The sequence below is a fragment of the Charadrius vociferus genome, unplaced genomic scaffold, assembly GCF_000708025.1.
Source record: "Charadrius vociferus isolate BGI_N301 unplaced genomic scaffold, ASM70802v2 scaffold359, whole genome shotgun sequence".
NCBI lineage: Eukaryota > Metazoa > Chordata > Aves > Charadriiformes > Charadriidae > Charadrius > Charadrius vociferus.
In genome coordinates, this window is record NW_009661369.1 from 3,119,561 (window position 1) to 3,139,800 (window position 20,240).

General features: G+C 39.4%; 1 protein-coding gene across 1 annotated transcript in view; it reads left to right on the forward strand.

Annotated features, from left to right (window-relative positions):
• WASF1 (WAS protein family, member 1) overlaps positions 1-19,964 on the forward strand; it is a 34,165-nt gene extending 14,201 nt beyond the window's left edge. The window contains exons 3-8 of the mRNA XM_009893618.1: positions 11,177-11,330; positions 12,026-12,143; positions 12,960-13,132; positions 15,191-15,370; positions 16,736-17,373; positions 19,056-19,964. Coding sequence (XP_009891920.1) covers positions 11,177-11,330; positions 12,026-12,143; positions 12,960-13,132; positions 15,191-15,370; positions 16,736-17,373; positions 19,056-19,213 — 1,421 coding nt within the window. The 3' untranslated portion in view covers positions 19,214-19,964. The remainder of the gene's footprint in view (positions 1-11,176; positions 11,331-12,025; positions 12,144-12,959; positions 13,133-15,190; positions 15,371-16,735; positions 17,374-19,055) is intronic.
• Positions 19,965-20,240: the final 276 nt, after the last annotated feature.

Consider the following 20,240-nt stretch of genomic DNA (forward strand, 5'->3'; position numbering starts at 1 on the left):
GTCATTGAGTAAAAGCATCTAAGGATGTTACAGGATAGCAAGATGCAAAATTGTACTTTCATGTGTAAATGGCCTTTGACAAGTTTGGCTGTAGGTTTCAGTACTAAATACCCATAACTATTTGACATTAGAGAATTGCTAGAAATATTTTAAAATAGTGTGTAGTCCCAAATGCACCAGATCAATATCTTTTCACAGTACTGTGTATACTGGAGCATTTGCTAAACTGTATAGCCAATGAAAAGGACAGACACCACAATTAAAGAAAACAGGGCTGAAAAGAAGTCTACTTGATCAAGTCCAGAGTTACTAAGTGTGATTCAAATCTGATACCCTGGATTTGTCTCTCATGCCATGGAATAGCAGAGACTGCTAGTACTTCAGAGGAACACATGCAGTCCTCAGTGTCAGGAACTATTAAATGACTATTTTTATTAACCTAAGAATATTCAGTCCTTCAGCCATACCCAGTGATCCTTATTCACAAACATCTGCCCAGAATGAGTCACCAGATGAGGACAAAGGAGATGAGAGGAAATTCAATATTATATTTCCTTAAAAATTAGAGATGTGGAAACTGTTTCTCCTTCAGTATTCTGTTTTGGGCTTGAAATTTAGAAATTCATAACAAATAGTTTTGGTTTAGTCCTTATCTGGGCTAAAATAGCTGGAGGATGTTAACTCATGAAAGTGTGGGGAAAACATTTGGATTTACCTTTCTTGCCTTTCTTAACCCTCTGTGCAAGAATTAAGCAAATTTCAGTACTTCTGCTTGGCTAGCAGCGTGTGTAAATTGGGCTATACTTGTAAAATGAATCTCATTTGCTAGTTCTTTGCCAGCAGGCAGTAATGGGAGATTTAATGTCTTCCTTTGGGCCCATGCTATTACACAAGAGGAATAAATTAAGATTCATTTTAAGCTAAGTGGTATGAACAAAAACAGCCCAAGTGAAGATTCACAGAACAAAGTACAGATACTTGACAAGGTGTTTCTGGTAGAGTCAAAGGAATAAAAAGCTCTGAATTTTTTTAATGGTTTGTATGTTTTCTCATTTTTAATTATTACAATATCTCTGGGAAAGAATAAAACAAATGAAACCAAGGTTAGGACTGTGTCCTGAGGGAGCTATCTCCTGGTGCACAATCTTTCTGTCACAGAAGAACTGCTATGAACTTGATTTGGTTTGAATTATTACACTGTTTTCTAATTCTTGATTTCACAGAATTATTAATTTCATATTGTAATTTTTTTTTGCATACTTTCTTCTTTTTACATACATGGGGTTTTTTTTCCCCTCAGAAAAATACTAAACTTGCATAAAGACAAAAAGAAATCCTCTGCTTTCCTGCAGTAAACTGAACTTTTTTTCAATTGTATGGGAAACTAGCCTATATGTATTCAAGAGTTATCATATCTGGGGTCTTTTTAGGGCTGGGAAAACACATTTTTGCTATGGACTTGAACTAAGGTTGACAGTTTCAGTAGTCCTGCAGTATAAGATGTTCTCATAGGTCAGAAAATAAAACTGAAGAGTATAGTTTCTTTGCAACCATTTTTAATTTCAGTATTTACTTTATAAAAAACATTACTAACTCCATATATACGCAAATTTTGTAAGTATAATAATCAATTTTTGTTAATTTACCAAGTTCTTCTGAATTTATTTGTGCCATTAAGCTAACTACTACTACAGGTAAATAATTTCATATCTGTAGAAATCTGACAGTTTTTAAAAGAATATTCATTTTAGCTTTTATGTTGTTCTTTTTTGCAATGCTGGCACACAGTACAGCTCTGATGTACAGTGTAATGAAGTATTAGAAAATAGTTGTGTATCACTCAAATAAATGGTATCGTGGCAGAAAGAGAATTCATAAACTAAGAGTTTATCTGCGTATTTTGTTATTGATTTAGTGGTTCTTTAATATGAACTGCCTAATTCTATTTAAATCTCAAACTGGAGAGATTTTAATCTCAAAGGCAGTGTATCAGACTCTTGATTTCTACAGCATATCTGTTACAACTGGGAGAAGCAACCTAAAAATCTTAATGGCAGAAGTGCTACGGGTGAGCAGCCTGACATACTTCAGGAAACGAATCAATGTTGTGAATTGTAATTCTGTAGGTTTCTGGCTTTGAATACATGTGCTTGGTTTTTTCTAAGCATTCTAGAAATACTGCCTTGTCATAAAAAGGACAGCAGTTCAGGAGTTTTGCTGGTTTTATGCTAAAGAGAGACTTAAGGGTTTGCTATAGGCAAAATGGTGGCATCTGGTGGGGATATACCTAAAAAGCTTGACAACTAATTGTGGTCTGTGTTCTTCTGAAGATGGGAGACTCGGTCAACTTTCAAATTAGGATACCCAGCCCATTTTGAGACTTAGAAGGAAAGGGTAGCGAATCCCATTTTAAGGGGCAGCTCGCTTATCGTCTCTAGCCTATGAAGAGGAATTTGGTGACTTAAGTATAAATGTAATCAAAGTTAAGAACGGGGAGCAAATGAAAATTGGGTCATGACCTCCACATGTAGTATGTTAATGTGGAGAATAACACTGTTGTCAGTTCATTCATAAGAATTTTAACCCCCAAAGTCAAAGAAAAAGATTGTTAAATTGTATAGCAGGTCAATTTTCCTGACACATCTCCACTTAATGAAAGTTGGATTTGAGTGCATCTACTTCTCAAAGACCTGCACAGATGGGCTGAGCTCCAACTGCTTTCTATGCTTTTTCTTCCAATTATCTTAGTCCTCAATTCAATTTATGGGTTATTTAGTAAGTAAATCAGTTTTAAATTAGTATGTCCAAGGCTTAATAGTTCAACGGTAAAGTCATGATATTGCATAATTTGTATTTTGTATATAAAAAGAGGGATCTGGACAAAATGTCATTTGCTAAATAATGTGGCAGTTTTGTTGAGACTCACCAGCAGATCTGCTGCTTGATGCAGCTGGGTGATTTACATCTTCCCGAATGGGCTGCTTGAGGCTCCCTGGTTCTACACATTGCGTTTAAAGCAGCTTCTGACTCCTCTTAACTTGATTGCTCTAACAATTACATCTTCTCTTTCTTTACCTTGTAGTAGTTGAGCTACATACATTCTCTAACCAAACAGTGCTTGAGCTGGTTTGGATTTTTTTAAATCAGTATTTCAGAAAATTTGATTTTTTTGTATTGGGGACAAGTCCAAAAGACAGTAGTTTCTGTTCTGGAGAAGTCATCCATCTGCTTAGCAACTGTTAAACCTGCAGTGACAAGTCAGAAATATTCTGATGGCAGAAAAACGTAATATGTGTGTGTTGTAGGCATTGTTGAAGTGGATATTAATTTTTAAAAAAAAATAATATATATATATATATAAAGTAGAAATCACATGTGAAGATTGCAGCTTCTTGAAGAACTGAATCACATAAATCTTTATCTGAAGAGAATTTTCAACCCCCCTCAATTGCCTACCTTTAACTGGAATCTTATTACTATGTTGTTCATTTTATATTGTCATTCTTTCTTCCCTGCACTTTTCAAATCGCTCTGTCAGATTTTGAACAGAGAAGGGGAATTGTGGGCAGCTGAGTCCGCTGATTTGTATATAATTTCCCATAGTCATTCAGTTCTGCAAGGGGTCATAGCTGTGGCATTCAAGAGTTCACGGTCTGAAAGGTTGTCAGGATGAAATTCTGCAGAAAGTGTTGAGAGAGAAAGCTTTTAAAAGGAATATATATTATTTATTTATTTACCACCTTTAGGAGAATGGTATTTTTTGGCCTAGAACCTCTTAATAAATTGTACGTTGGAGTCAGTTTAAAGGAATGAAAAAATCTAGTAACAGGTTTTTTACTTCTGGTGAGGTAAAATAAAATGTAATATTTAATATCTTTGAAATGTAAAAGTAGGTTCTGTCAGTATGCTGATGTGCTCCATACCTGACTTTTACTACAAATTGGGGATTAAAGTTTAATGAGAGGCTTAACAGGAGGTAAAATGTTATTATGTGTGTATATTACTGATGTGTTATTTTATTTATTTCAGCCCCAAAGAAACCCAGTTATTATATCTTATTAGAGTGCAATTTAAATACCTTTTTCCGCCCCGTTTCACTGTTGATTACAAATAAAAATGGACTGACATCTCTTTTTCAAAACTAAATGTACAAAAGGTTGGTAGTTTAGCTTTCTGACAGAGGTATTTTTTAATTATGCAGAAAATATTGTGGTGTACACAAGGTTAGACTGGCTGATACGATAGGTCTTTTTGTACAATCCAAACAACAGACACAGTAAAGATAAACTAGCATTTGTTCAGATTGTTGAATGAATGTTAAACTTAAATTGTGAACATCTCAACATTTAGGGAATTTCTTTAATACCACATTTTTTGTTCATTGCAGTAAATACAAGTGGTGTAGCAGATGGACTTTCAGGAAAATGTATCCATATGAAATTTAGGATCTTAGGCTATAGGAAGGTTTTGGTGATAGTTAGGAATTAGGCAACTGGAAGCTTGAACTTATCAGCATCAAGTCAAATCCCTGCAGCATTTCCAGTTCGTTCTTCAGTCTCTCGTCTCTTCTCACACCTGAATTCATACACCCAATTTGTTTGACCTGTCCTCTTGCTGTGCCAGTTTGTCAGTCAGCCAAAGCTAAGTGGCTGGATGACCAGCCAGGTTTTCACGTATTTTCTCCCCCTGAGGTGGCAAGCCACACAGGGCTTCTGCTTCTTAGCCAGCTGGCAAGCTAAACAAATGGCTTTGGAAGCCAAACTGTGCACAGCCCAGGCTTACGCTGTGCTTGCAACATGGGATTTACCTGATCCCTGTCTATAGGCGAGTTATATCAATGTCATGGTTCTCAGTATCTTGTGTGCCACATCCTTTAATTTCCTCAGTAATGTTGTCCTAATATAGTCAGTTGTTTCGAATAATGGCATGCTTTTCAGTGAATGCTGGTCATTAGACATCAGTGCGGGAAATGCTGTTAGCTGTTTGAAATTCCACAATGTATGTTTTCTGTGAAGACCTTTACTATGTAGCTTAGTTTTAGAGAGAAAGTAATCTACACTTATTATTGGGGGATTGATTGATTATCCTCAGGTGTGTTATCCCCAGTACACATTTACAAAAAGTGGAGACTTAAATAAGCAGATTGAGATTATTAATTAGGTCGGCTATACTTGCTCACTCAAAAAATTAAGGAATGCTAATAAAGAGTTTATAGAACAATGTACGTCTCAATAATACGGTGTCACATAGTCTGTGAGCATTTTAATAGTAAAACAAAGAACTGTATTGGAATTAATTAATTTACTTCACTGCCTTCAGAATGGACACAGTATAGAGAGTATATATATAAAGAGAAGTATACTAACTTTTTTTTTTGTTGGCATAGTCTCCAATAAGTGACAGACAGTTTAAGGACCTGAAGGATTGACAAATAACACTGAACAAGTACATTTGGTGAGATCTGTAAAACCAACAACCCAAAGGAAAAACAGCTGACATATAAAAGAATCTAAGACTAAGTTTTTAGATGAGGTAAACCCCAGTTCTTTTAATTGTGAACTTTTGCCAGCAAATAATAACCTGTACTTCATGACAGGTACAAAATATACATAATCATTTATGAGTGCAAAAATACCTGCAGAAATTGAGACTCCTAGCTGACATTCATACATTATAATACTTCTTTCACACACTTAAAAAGGCTTCTGAACAGCTAATTAAAGGTATTAAAATGAATAAAAGACACTGTAATGAAATAGAACCTAAGGGTAAAAAGGAGGAAACTTCTCTAGGAACACACAGCCTTGCCAACTATAATAAGCTTCAAAAGCCAAACTGAAAATCAAATAAATCCCATCTTTAGCCTCACAAAGGATGCTGCTGATACGCTTCGGTAAGAAGATAGAACATTCCAGGAATGTTCAAGCCCTCTGGAAAAAATTCTGCCTTCTGCCCCTTTGTGATCATACAATAGAAATCTAGCTCTAAGTGTGTGTGTATGTATGTATGTACGTACATACATTTATCTGTGTCACATTCACCAGAGTAAAATGCAGCTTTCAGCTTAAATAGATGCACTCTTTTAAAAAAATGTTGCTGAAGGCCCTAGTGATGGGGGTGCGTGCTCCTCTCATTTTGAGTAAAGAGGCATTACTATCAACCTGTTTGTATAAAACAAACAGAATTGTTTATACATAAAATGCACGTGCTGAAAATACTCTCTGCTAGTATGTCTTAAAACTGTCTGTTTTCATTATTGTTTGTGATTTTTAAAAAAGCCCAAACCAGTGAAAAGGGCTGCTGCTTTAGTTAGTGAAAGTCTGACACTGGCTGCAAGATTAGTCTTGAGACACACCTGGACTTCACAGATGTAGTAACTGAAGATCAGGGAGGTAGAGAAATAGGAGACTGAAGAGGTACGCTGTTTCCAGAATTAAAAGTGCAAGTTTCATCAGTTGTGGTCGCTTTTCCATGAATCTTTTTCTAAATTTTAATGATTGTGGAATAGGAAAAGATATATAAGCTTTAACAGCAGTAAGTCAATGTATTTCAAATTGCTGTTTAATCTGTTGTGTTCACCTAGTGTTATTTTCCTTTGAATCTTACATAAAGATTCTTGATTATTCCAAACTACTGTGCTTAAAAACTCAAGGTATCTCACCTGAATTAAACAGAGAAGTCTCATCTTGATTACACAGTCTGATTAAAAAATATTTTACTAGTTTCATGTGTTGGAACATGGTATCACCTCCCATTAAAACTCACTGATACCAGTAGCGTAAGATATGCTGATAAGCGTAAGCATAAGACAGCTGGTTCCAAGTGAATCTGCAGTGGACCCACAGCCAAACACAAAATTTCCCCCCGGGCACACACAGAGGGGAAGTGGGCCAATAATGTAGAAGAAAGGAAGCTTGCAGCAGCAAGGACCAGCAGGAGGAAGAGACTTCCCCCAAAGCCCGAGATGCCCTTGCAGAACCACTTCACTGATCCACAGGCTGAAAAGGAAAGACCAGTCACATCAAGAGACATGTTGGAGCTGAGTATGGCAGCCCAATCTGCTCCCCGTATAACAACTAATGCAACTAAGAAAAAGCGATGGGTAATAATAGTAGGCAACTCTCTTCTGGAGGGTACGGAGGCATCCATTTGCTGACCTGATGCACTCTCTAGAGAGGTGTGCTACTTACCGAGAGCTCATATCAAGGGTGTCACTGAGAGACTACCAAGCCTCGTACGGTCCACTGGCTATTATCTGCTGCTGTTGTTTCACGTGGGCACCAGTGATACCACCAGGAGCAGTCTGAGGAGTATCAAGAAGGATTACAGAGCCCTGGGAGCAGCAGTAAAGAACTCTGGAGCACAGGTAGTTTTTTCATCAATCCTCCCAGTCAAAGGGAAGGGGTTTGAAAGGACCAGTTGAATCTGGTGAGTCAACAAATGTTTACAGGACTGGTGCCACAGCCAGGCGTTTGGCTACTTAGAACATGGGACTTGCTTTGAGAAACAAGATTGATGGCATCCGTCTGTCAGAGAAGGGGAAAAGCGTCTTCAGTCTAAGGCGTGCCAAGCTCATAAAGCTCATGGCTTTAAACTAGAGCTGCTGGGGGAGGGGAACCTTAATCCATCCCATTCCTACCAGTTTGGTGCCAGTGCCAGCAGTAGATGCCCAGAGCCTGGAGGAGGATAACAGGTCAGCAGGAGAGCACCTGGAGTGCAGCACAAATGAACTCCAGCCAGTAAGTTAGCTTCATCAGGGGCCCAACTTAAATGCCTCTGTGCAAACACACATAGGGTGGGGAACAAACAAGAGGAGTTAGACACGTGTGAACACCTGCAGGGCTATGATCTTATTGGCAGCAGGGAGACCTGGTGGGATGGCGCCTATGACTGGAGTGCTGGAATGGAAGAATACAGGCTTTTTATGAAGGACAGCTAGGGGAGAATGAGGAGGGGGTGTCACTCTCAGTGGCCAGCTGGAGTGCATGGAGCACCACCTGGGGATGGATGAGGAGCTGACCAAGAGCTTATGTGTCACGATTAAAAGGAAGGCAGGGATAGGTGACATTACAATGGGTGTCTACTACAGGCCACCTGACCAGGATGATGGAGCGAAAGAGGCCCTCTGTAGACAGATAAGAGCAGCCTCACGTTCACAAGTCCTGGTCCTCATGCGGGACTTCAACCACCCTGATATCTGTTGGAGGTACAGCACAGCAGGGCATAAGCAGTGCAGGAGGTTCCTGGAATGTATTGATGATAACTTCCTTCTCTAAGTGATAGAGGAGCCAACGAGGTGCTATGCTGGACCTTGTTCTTGCCAACAAGGAGGGGCTAGTGAGGAATGTGAAGCTCAAGGGCAGCCTTGGCTGCAGTGACCATGAAATGGCGGACTTCAAGATCCTTAGGGCAGTGAGCAGGGAGCACAGCAAGCTCAGTACCCTGGACTTCAGGAGAGCAAACTTTGGCCTCTTCAGGGATCTGCTTGGTAGAGCACCATGGGGTAAAGCCCTGGAGGGAAGAGGTGCCCAAGCTGGTTAATATTCGAGGATCACTTCCTCCAAGCTCAGGAGCAATGCATCCCAACAAAGAGGAAGTCAAGCAAAACCACCAGGAGGCCTGCATGGATCAGCAAGGAGCTCTTGGACAAACTCAAACTCAAAAAGGAAGCCTAGAGAGGGTAGAAGGAAGGAAGGAAGGACAGGTAGCCTGGGAGGAATACAGAGAAATTTTCCAAGCAGCCAGGGATCAGGGTAAGAAAGCTAAAGCCCTGGTAGAATTAAATCTGGCCAGGGACATAAAGGGCAAGAAGAAAAGATTCTGTAGGTACATCAGTGATAAAAGGAGGACTGGGGAAGATGTGGGCCCTCTCCAGAAGGAAACAGGAGACCTGGTTACCTGGGAGATGGAGAGAGCTGAGGTACTTAATGACTTTTTTGCCTCAGTCTTCACCAGCAAGTGCTCTAGCCACACTGCCTGTCACAGAAGGCAAAGGGAGGGACTGGGAGAATGAAGAACCTCCCACTGTAGGAGACGACCAGGTTCAAGACCATCTAAGGAACCTGAAGGTGCACAAGTCCATGGCACCTGATGAGATGCATCCATGGGTCCTGAGGAAACTGAAGTTGCTAAGCCACTGTCCATCATATTTGAGAATTCATGGCAGTCTGGTGAAGTTCCCACTGAGTGGAAAAGGGGAAACATAACCCTCATTTTTAAAAAGGGAAAAACGGAAGATCCGGGGACCTACAGGCCAGTCAGTCTCACCTCCATGCCTGGCAAGATCATGGAGCAGATCCTCCTGGGAACTGTACTAAGGCACATAGAAAATAAGGAGGTGATCGGTGACAGCCAACACAGTTTCACTGAAGGCAAATCATGTCTGACAAATTTGGTGGCCTTCTACAATGGTGTTACAGCTTTGGTGGATATGGGAAGAGCAACTAACATCATCTACCTGGACTTGTGCAAAGCATTTGACACTGTCCCGCACGACATCCTTGTCTTTACACTGGAGAGACATGGATTTGACAGATGGACCACTCGGTGGATAAGGAATTGGCTGGATGGCCGCACTCAGAGAGTTGTGGTCAACAGCTTGATGTCCAAGTGGTGACCAGTGACAAGTGGTGTTCCTCAGGGGTCGGTATGGAGGCCAGTGCTGTTTAACATCTCTGTTGGTAATATGGACAGTAGGACTGAATGCACCCTCAGCAAGTTTGCTGATGACACTAAGCTGTGTGGAGCAGTCAACATGCTGGAGGGAAGGGATGCCATCCAGAGGGGTCCTGCACCTGGGTCAGGTCAATCCCAAGCACAAATACAGGCTCGGCAGGGAATGGATTCAGAGGAGAAGGACTTGGGGGTGTTGGTTGATGAGAAGCTCAGCATGACCTGAAAATGTGTGCTCACAACCCAGAAAGCCAACCACAGCCTGGGCTGCATCAAAAGAAGTGTGGCCAGCAGGTCGAGGGAGGGGATTCTGTCCCTCCTGCTCCACTCTTGTGAGACCCCACCTAAAATGTGTGCTCACAACCCAGAAAGCCAACCACAGCCTGGGCTGCATCAAAAGAAGTGTGGCCAGCAGGTCGAGGGAGGGGATTCTGTCCCTCCTGCTCCACTCTTGTGAGACCCCACCTGGAGTATTGCTTCCAGCTCTGGGGCCCCCAACACAGGAAAGACACAGACCTGTTGGAGCAGGTCCAGAGGAGGGCCATGAGGTTGATCCGAGCGCTGGACCACCTCTCCCATGAAGACAGGCTAAGAGAGTTGGAGTTGTTCAGTCTGGAGAAGAGAAGGCTCCAGGGAGACTTTATAGCAGCTTTCCAGTATCTGAAGGGCGCCTATAAGAAGGCTGGAGAGGGACCTTTTACAAGGGCATGTAGTGATAGGACGAGGGGTAATTGCTTCAAACTGGAAGAGGGGAGATTTAGGTTAGATATTAGGAAGAAATTCTTTTGTCTAAGGGTGGTGAGACACTGGAACAGGTTGCCCAGAGAAGTTGTGGGTGCCCCATCCCTGGAAGTGTTCAAGGCCAGGTTGGATGGGGCTTTGAGCAACCTGGTCTAGTGGGAGGTGTCCCTGCCCATGGCAGGGGGGTTGGAACTCAATGATCTTTAAGGTCCCTTCCAACCCAAACCTTTCTGTGATTCTGTGATAAGCTTAAGTGATTTGCTGGTTTGGCATCTCAGTGGGCCTTCAGTGGAGCTGCTGCCTACACGCAAGGAATGCAAAGTTTGGCTTGCTGATAGTATAAAGGTAAAACCTATACCTCAAGATAAGAGAGTAATTTTTTGGTACCGAAAGGATTGTGAAATGGACTTGGTAAATGTTATTAGGTACTCCTGAACTACAGAATGATATTTTATAGCTATAGTAAGCAATTTGTTGAACTGATTTGGAAAGACAGAGTTCTGATATCTATCAAGGTGAGCAAAAATTTCCTGTGAAGCTAAATAGAGGATAATGTGCTAGAACATTACAAGCATGTTTTTCACATAATCTGACAATATCTTGCTGTGGCAGTACTGCTAGATGAATTTATATTTGCTGTAAAATGCATAAGATACTAGTAGTAATGCTTAATATTTATATTCTAACCAACGCTAAGCAATTCCAGATTAATCCAAATAAGCTGTCATCGGTGTTTTTTTTAACTGGCAATATCCCCTTTCAGTGTCACTGCAGGACATTACAATGAGGAAAGCTTTCCGGAGTTCCACAATTCAAGATCAACAGCTGTTTGACCGCAAAACTCTGCCTATTCCATTGCAAGAAACTTATGACATTTGTGAACAGCCTCCTCCACTTAACATTCTCACCCCTTACAGGTTAGTAAAATGAAATTAATCAAAATCAATTTCGAGCTTATTTTATGTAATAGAGATGCTATGTCCAGGCATCTTGCTCGTGTTGAGTAGCGCTTCGATATTTAAGGAGCCACACTGTGAAGCTGCTGGAGGAATAGAAGTGGCAGACGACCTTATAAGCATTAAAATTTTACTCCACTTTACTCAAATATTACCCCACTGTAAAAATGGTAAGAAGAAGCCATTTTTATTTTCTGTATTTATTAAACTGTGTAATGCTCTTAGATGCGAAGTGAAGAAAATAAGCAGTTAAGTATGTAGAAAGAAAGGTCTTTAATGGAAATGAATGTTATTTGCTGTCCCAAAGTCAGTTTGAATCAGTAGTTGAACACGAGCAGCTGCACAAATTTGCTCATTATTTTAAAAGCAAGATTTGAGTCATTGGAATGGGAGTTCTCTGAATTATGATACTCTTTTTTTTTTATCTATAGTTTATGTTAAGGTTACTTTTCTAAATTCAGGACCTGGAATACAAGGAAAGACAGTAAAGAATGATGGCACAGGAGGTCAATGTTCATTTTTTTAATGTTCTTCAGTAAAATATTCCAGAGTCTGAGATGCTAGGTGTTCCTTAATATGCCTTTCCTTTGCCTTAATGTTTGGATTCGTGTGTTGTTAAATAAATAGTATACCCTATTTGCATCATTGTATTTCAGGGATGATGGAAAAGAGGGTTTGAAGTTTTATACCAATCCTTCATACTTCTTTGATCTGTGGAAGGAAAAAATGTTGCAGGACACCGAGGACAAAAGAAAAGAAAAGAGGAAGCAAAAGGTATACATGTTAGCTTTATATAGCTTCTGGTTGTTTTTTCCTGGAAACTGTTTACGTGCAGATATGGTACTTTTTTGGCTATGCAATAAATAACAATCCAAACTTTACAGAATCATCTTCATTCAACTACAACTACTTGCATTCATTCAATTCCATTAGCTTTAACAAATAAATATTTAATAATAATAATGAAAAATAATATAGAAGGGCCTAGAGCTTTCATGCTGTCTTAATGTAACTAACAGCAGGTTTGCCAAAACTTATAAGTCTTCTAGCAATGACTCAAAAAAGAGAAAAAAAGGAAGAATACAGCAAGAATAAAGAATTTTACTGGAACACTTTCTTATAATACAAAATTCTGACAAGCTTACAGGTGCGAAAGCTTGAATGACATTCTAATAGATATGTTTACTCTAAACTAGAAAGCAATTAGTAGGAATAGAGCACTTTGTTTATATTTTCTTAAAATTAAACTTTTGCAAAGGTAATGCTACTTTTTTGTTTCACCATTATTCTGTATATTTCATACATAGAGACAGTAAATATGTGTCAGATTCATAATTTCATTTCAGACTTAAATAAAAAGCTACTTATACAGTTATTTTCCTCTGTATTATTCAGCTAATTATCCACTAGACTGAAGTTTCTGCCTCTTTCAAGTCTTTTTGGTTACCAAACATATTTAGACTGAAAGTAAATTTTTCTTGCACTTGAATTGGGATTGTTTTTTCGTTATTTTGTGGCTGATGTTTAAATGCAACTAATTAAAAAAACACTTTCTTAGTTGTCAGTTTTGTTTGCACAACTCTCCTACAGCAGAAAAATCTAGATCGCCCTCATGAACCAGAAAAAGTGCCAAGGGCACCTCATGACAGACGGAGAGAGTGGCAGAAGTTAGCCCAAGGTCCGGAGCTCGCAGAAGATGATGCTAACCTCTTACATAAGCACATTGAAGTTGCTAATGGCCCAGCTTCACATTTTGAATCAAGGTTTCTTTTTCTTTTTTCAGTCCTTTATTAAGTACAGATATTCATGCTACATAGTGCACATGCTTGAGAAACGGTAAATGATGAGATGCTACTGCTCTTCTTGAAATGCACTGGAAATCATTGATTCAGCTCAATCAAAACTCAGTTTTAAAATACTTAGTCAGCGTGTCCTTAAAGAAGTAGTTATCTTGTTATTTTTAAAAGTAGTGTGTATCCTTGAGGATGTGTTGTCGTCTGCAATTTGAAGCAGGTGTAGTGTCACGGTTGTAAGCTTGCACCCAGGTGTGTCACTTCATTCCAGTCTTGACCTACAAAATCCCTATTATTCCAGTCTCTTGATTTTTCTTCAGCAGACACTGCCAAGACTCTATGGTGGGTGTGATGTGAGCAAATGTCCCCTTGGAACTCAGATGAGATCACTGAGCTTCTCTTTACTCTTGAGCAAATCCAAGATTTGATTGATGTTTCTGGTTATAGTCTATTACAAAATCTAACCTGTTAGATTCTCATTTCACAGCATGTATTTGCTGGTGGCTAAAAGTAGCATTTCACATGGTAAACACCTGCTGTGTTTACGCTTCTGGTGTTTGTGCAAATCCAGCTGAGAGGATAGGAAAGAGGGCTGACAACTAACTAGTGTTCGGGGGTTCGGTGGTGCACTTTTGGGAGGTTGTTTGTTTTGTCTTCTTTTAATTAAAAAGCATTCATTGCCCTCCAAAATACACTTAGATTTTTTTCCCCATCCTTCACTGGCCAAGGGCACCATACGAGAGTATTTTGTTTAGCTATGTAAGGCCTTCAAACAAATGTAATAGTGACAGTGGATAATTATAACAACTCTAGGAGATGGTGTCTTCTGTCTGAAAAATGGAAAAGTCTGTAGGTAGAAAACTTAACTTTCTGGATTCTGAAAGTAAAAATGGTCTTGGTGCATTTCAGTCCGTGGGATACAACTCAAGTTATGGTGATTAGCATTTTTCTGGGAAAAACTTTATAGTATCTTATCTTTGTAAACTGCTGTATCAAGTCGTTGGCAGAAACATCTGCTTTCCTGCCGTCCTTCCGTTGTGTTGTACAGCAGATTCCACATTAGACACGCTTGTTCCAGGACTTCTTTTGTATCCAGGACCCTGGCCTAAACCTTGATTATCTCAGTACCAGTAATGCAATTATGAATAATGCTGTAGTGCTTGGGAGCACTACGTGTGCAGAGCACATCGTGCTTTAGAATAACAGAGTATATTTCACCCCCGAAGAATTTAATAGGTTAGATACCACAGTGCTGACAGTGTGTGGAAGACGTAGAGTACTGCTTTACTTGTTGGAAAGTTTTCTGCAAACACTTTTCCTCTGAATGTATAGAGAAATTTTTAAAAATCTTTAATTGAGTAGTTAATTCAAATTTCCTAACTGATCAGGTCCTTAAGGTGTGCCTTAAGTTGTTATTAATAAGGAAGGTGAATAATTTTAAACTGTAGTTATCTTTATTTACTGCTACTATTCAATAGTAGATATTTAGGTTATTTTCCTTATATCTGTTGTATAGCTGCAAAGTATTAGGTCTAAAGTAGTCGGTTCTCTGTACTGGAATATAAGTCCTCTGACAAAAGTTCAGCTAAATTACTCAGTTGTAAATTCTACCATTCTAACATCAATGGATGTTTCATGAATGTTATAAAAGAATATGGTTGCATATATGTAGGGATTGAAGAGCAGAAACAATTACTGAGTATAATGTCTGGTGTATGTGTACTTCTGATTGTATTGCTACATTTACTTAGCTCAAAATAATGTAACTAATAAACACTAAGATCACACACATACTGTAGAAATCGTCTGATATACCTGTAAAAAGCATGAAACCCTTGAGCTGCTAGAAGCAATGGCATGGAAGGTGCGATAAATTATTAATAAGCCATGAAGTACAATATGCAGCAGTGATGCAGAGAAGATACTTGAATTCAGAAATCAAACTGAAGTATAGAACATTAGCTGAGGGCACTAATACTTACTTTTACTAAAGCTTACGTTGGATCATTTTTCACTATTTTTCTACAGATCTCAAGCATATGTGGACCATATGGATGGATCATATTCGCTTTCTGCATTGCCCTATAGCCAGATGTCTGAACTTCTGAACAGAGCTGAGGAGCGAGTGTTGGTCAGACCACATGAACCACCACCGCCACCTCCAATGCATGGAGCAGGAGAAGTGAAACCTGTGCCTCCTTGTGTTAGGTACGAAGTGGTCAAGCCACATGCAGGTTTATTGGAGAGTTTTAGTTTTCCACCGTCCTCCTAATAGTCCGTTACCATTATTTGCGTGCAGCCCAGGCAGTACACACATCCTAGGGGCTATGTCAGTCCACAGCCTTGACGTGCCTGCAGCTGCAGAGCCACACCAGAGTTGGAGATAAGGGTTGGAATCTAAACCCCGTAGGGTGCCATTGTGCAGACAGGTCTCACCTTGCCATTAATATTGTGAGTATGTCGCCGTCTGAGTTAAATGGCAAGACAAAAAACTGTATGGAAAATATTCTGTGAAAGAGGTTGGAATCTCAGGATTTAGCTTTGGAATTCTAGAAATTTGGAAATCTGAAATTTGTACTACTGAGCTGTGTTTCAGCTTACACAAAAAGAAGAATATATCACAGTAAGACAGTCAGCTGTCGAAACTATATATTCATCACATCTGTTAAATTGCAGATGCTTTTTTTTTTTTAAATTCCCCCAAGTGTTTTTATTTTCTGTTTCTCTGTGTCTTTCCAGAACTGGATACATACTTAGAGCGTTTTCTAGAGGGAGGCTCTGGTTTTCACTCCCTTGTTGTTTTATACCCAAAATCTTAACTTTATGGTCAGGTACATACAAATTGGAATAGAGGACAGTTAATTCAGATGCTTGTCACATCAGCAAGATGTTAGTCTCTTGAAAAGAATGTCTTTTTGCTGTTCAGGAGTTTATACACAGAAATCTTTAGATTAATTTCCCACAGCAGCTTAAAGAAATCCTCTAATGGTCTTCCAGGAAAATAATTTTATTGTTCCCTTTTGTTTTCTTCAGTTGGCCTATTCGTTGTATTATAATGAGTATCTAGCATATAAATATACATCTCTGTACATAGAATTTATGACCTTTGATATTAGCCTCACTCACCTTGTCATCAAACCTTAAATACGTATTTCAAATGTAACTCATCCTCATTGCTTATACTGTTTTGTTTTGTTTTTAAAGTTCTGTGAATCGAAGCAGTTAATCAACCGCTAGTTCCTTTACTTCGGAAAAATAATTTAGATTTACTTAGGGATGGGAGGGAAGAATTATACTAGTATGGGAAACCTTTGATAAAGATACAGGTTTGTATAAGAGCATAAACTCGGTTAATAGCTGAATTTGAGCAAAGGTCTGTTGGAAGACTGATGCATACTCCATACTGAGAATTAGATTTCCTTGTACATGAGGTATGAATAACGTGAAATCATCATAGTACATAATGCTCTTCAATGCCCAGCGTTCAATATTCTTAAGTTGCAGAAATGAATCTATTACTATTTTTTCCACTCTCCAGCTCTAATAACTTTGTCCTGTTATTTGATGTTGCAGTTCTACTACTGGCTTGGTGGAAAATCGTCCTCAGTCACCAGCAACAGGCAGAACACCAGTGTTTGTGAGCCCCACTCCTCCTCCACCACCACCACCACCTCTTCCATCTGCTTTGTCAACTTCATCATTAAGAGCTGCAATGACTTCCACTCCTCCGCCCCCCGTTCCACCGCCCCCACCCCCTCCCACAGCTGCTCTGCAGGCCCCGGCTGTGCCACCTCCACCAGCTCCTCTCCAGATAGCTCCTGGAGTCCTACATCCAGCTCCACCTCCAATTGCTCCTCCCCTAGCACAACCCTCTCCTCCCGTCACTAGAGCTGCCCAAGTGTGCGAAGCTGTTCCCGTTCACCCAGTTCCTCCACAAGCTGAAGTACAGGGACTTCCTCCACCACCCCCACCTCCTCCCTTGCCCCCTCCTGGCATTCGACCCTCCTCTCCTGTCACAGTTGCAGCCCTTTCTCACCCTCCTCCTGTTCTGCACCCTCCTCCCACAACCATTGTCCCTGCCCCTCATGCCCCGCTAATGCCTCCATCTCCACCATCCCAAGTGATTCCTGCTCCTGAACCCAAACGCCATCCTTCAACTCTTCCTGTAATCAGTGATGCTAGAAGCGTTCTGCTGGAAGCAATACGGAAAGGTAATGTTTGGCAAAAGAATGGTCATGGAAACTTGCTAAATCTGCATTAGCTTTGAGAGATGGAATATTGCATATGTGTAAGAAGTTAGTTTAGAGGAATGCATCTTAAGTCTGTTTCTGCTTTCTGTTCTCTACAGTATGTGCATTTCCAAGTTGACAGATTTTTTTTTCAATTTGTAATCAGATGTTTAGTTTGGATGGCAAAACTTGTTCCTTGTGGAACTTAGATTTATTTTTTAAAAAGTACAAGTGTTTATAGAAGATCTGTGGAGATTATCTCTTTGTTTCTGTTTACCTGAAAATACAGCTATTTCTGATAACCTAAAGATTGTGTAGAAGACAGAAACACTGTTTTTCACAGACCGTTAGATGAAAGCAGAACACATCAATGGGCATTGGAATTTTGATCATATACCCGTGTATTGCAACAACGTATAAATGACATTCAAAAATCGTCGCTTAAGACTTAAAGCTGTTACGTGTCTGATCTTGACAAGCCTCAACTCAGTAGTGGAGCAGTCTTTACATTGCAAGGTGCCCCACTGGCAGAGTGCACGGGGATGGCAGAGGTGCAGGGCAGCGTTTTCCTGATGACCTAGTGAGGAGCTGTACGTACAAGCTGTACCTTTCAGCTTACGTGCCTTTGGCTGGAGAAATCCCCACTGCGCTCTGAGTGCTGCTGTTTTGACAGTATGGTATCTTTGAATAGTTAATCTTTCTCAAATGTTTTGAGTGTTACATTCTTCTGGTTTTCCCCTGCACTTACAACACAGTACAGAATCTGTATGGTACTGTAATATCAGTCGATAGGATATAAGACTATTTCAAAATATTTTTAAAGCATCAATATGCATATGAATTGATAACATCATTGACTCTGAAGAAGTATCAACAGCAGTTGAGTACAACAGTGGTACATCAACACTAGTAGAGAATGTCAGCAAAAAAATTAATTAAGGAGATCCTGCTGGTATAGTTTAGGTGATTCCTGAAAATGCTTTTGACCAAGTCTTGCACAAGAAACAAAGGCTCAAGTTACCACAGCCTAAATTCCACTAAGGACCTGTGCTTGTGCTGCCTGTCAGTCAGCAATGGAAAGTATTAAGTACAGGATGTAGGTCGTATTTAGACTGTGTCAGTCTGTGCTGTTGTGAGTATAAAACCAAAATATATAATCTCAGTCATGTTTTTAACTAAGTTACTGGATTTAATTTTCTCATACTATCGGTATGTGTAATTTATCTTTTGTGTTTGATCTTTAAGTAATACTTTATCCCGAAACAAATCAATTACATGATCAAAAATGAGTTACAAGAAATTCTATCTTGTTATGGTAGTCAAGTAGTTCTAACTTTTAATTGAGACCATGAAGAGACGGTATAAAAATTGTTTGGAAATGCAAATAGTAAAATGGCTTAATTTCTTACAGTGGTACTAAAAAATGTGGGTGTGTTTTTAATGGGAAATCAGAAGCAGGACATGATGGTAGAAAGACTGATGTTCTAGTCTGCCCCTGCAATTCTGACATTCCTCTCTTTAAAAACTTGACAGAGAACTTCTCTCTGAGGAGGACAGTGTCCTTAGCCTTCATTTTTGCTTGCACAACATTTTGTGAATCATGAGCTAAATACTTAGTGTAAAGATGAAGGAGAGTAATGTGGTTGTGGTTTGATGTTCTGTAGGTATTCAGCTACGCAAAGTTGAAGAGCAACGTGAACAAGAAGCTAAGCATGAGCGCATTGAGAATGATGTTGCTACTATACTTTCTCGTCGCATTGCTGTGGAATACAGTGATTCAGAAGACGATTCAGAATTTGATGAAGTGGATTGGTTAGAGTAAAATTATTACATTGCTGTACACTGCAAAATCGAATGCTAATGTCCATTGTGGTGCTTGTTCTTTGAAAGTTTGATGGTCATTTCTAGTGGTTTTTGTATTCTTTTCTTTACATAATTAATCCATGTTTTTCTACTTTTCAGTTTACAAAAAGCTCCTAGTGCATCTTTGAAACTAAATGTTTTACAGTGGCTTTTCTTACACATCTTTTCTGAAAGAACATACTTTGTTCCAATTGACCACTAAGTATTAAGCATGGGCAGCTGTTGGTAGAGTAGCAGTTTCAATTTTTTGGCATATCTTAACTGTGCACTTTGTGAATTTTAAGTTAATGAAGGCAACTGAGATTGACATTCCGAGGGCAGCTGTATGTACTAATGAGCCTTATTCCACTGCTGATAGTGTTTTAAAACATTAAACCTAGCGATCAAGATATCACTGCCTCGATTACATCTGTACACTGAAAGTACATATAGTTAGCAGCACTGAACACACTGAAAGGAAAATGGATCTTTGGGGGTTTTTATTATTGTTTTATTGTTGTTTTTAAATAATTATGGCCTTATTTGAATGTTTAGAGATTCCCCTTCCCTTCTTCCCTTCCAGGTACATATTGTGTGGTACTACTTTTGCCTGCATAATAGACGTTAAATTTTTTTTTTCCTTGTGAAATCTTTTGACTTAAACATGCTGTGTAACTTAAGTAAATGTTAAAATAACAGTTTGATTTAATAAATGGTTCATTTTAAATGTTCCTGGCTGTTGCTTTTTCAATGAAGCCTGCTTTTCTCTGGTACACCTGAAGGATCTTTGAATTTCAAAGATTTCATCTGTGGTCTACAAAGTTACAATAAATATTCTGCACTTGATCTAAAGACCCATATTAAACAAGAAAACATGTATCATCAAATGATATCTATATGCATATCAACAAAAGAAAGCTGAAACCTTATTGCGATCCATTAGTTGAAAAAACCCCGACAAAACTGGGAGCTTGTGGCTTATATGATTTAGGCTGTTTTTTTTTTTT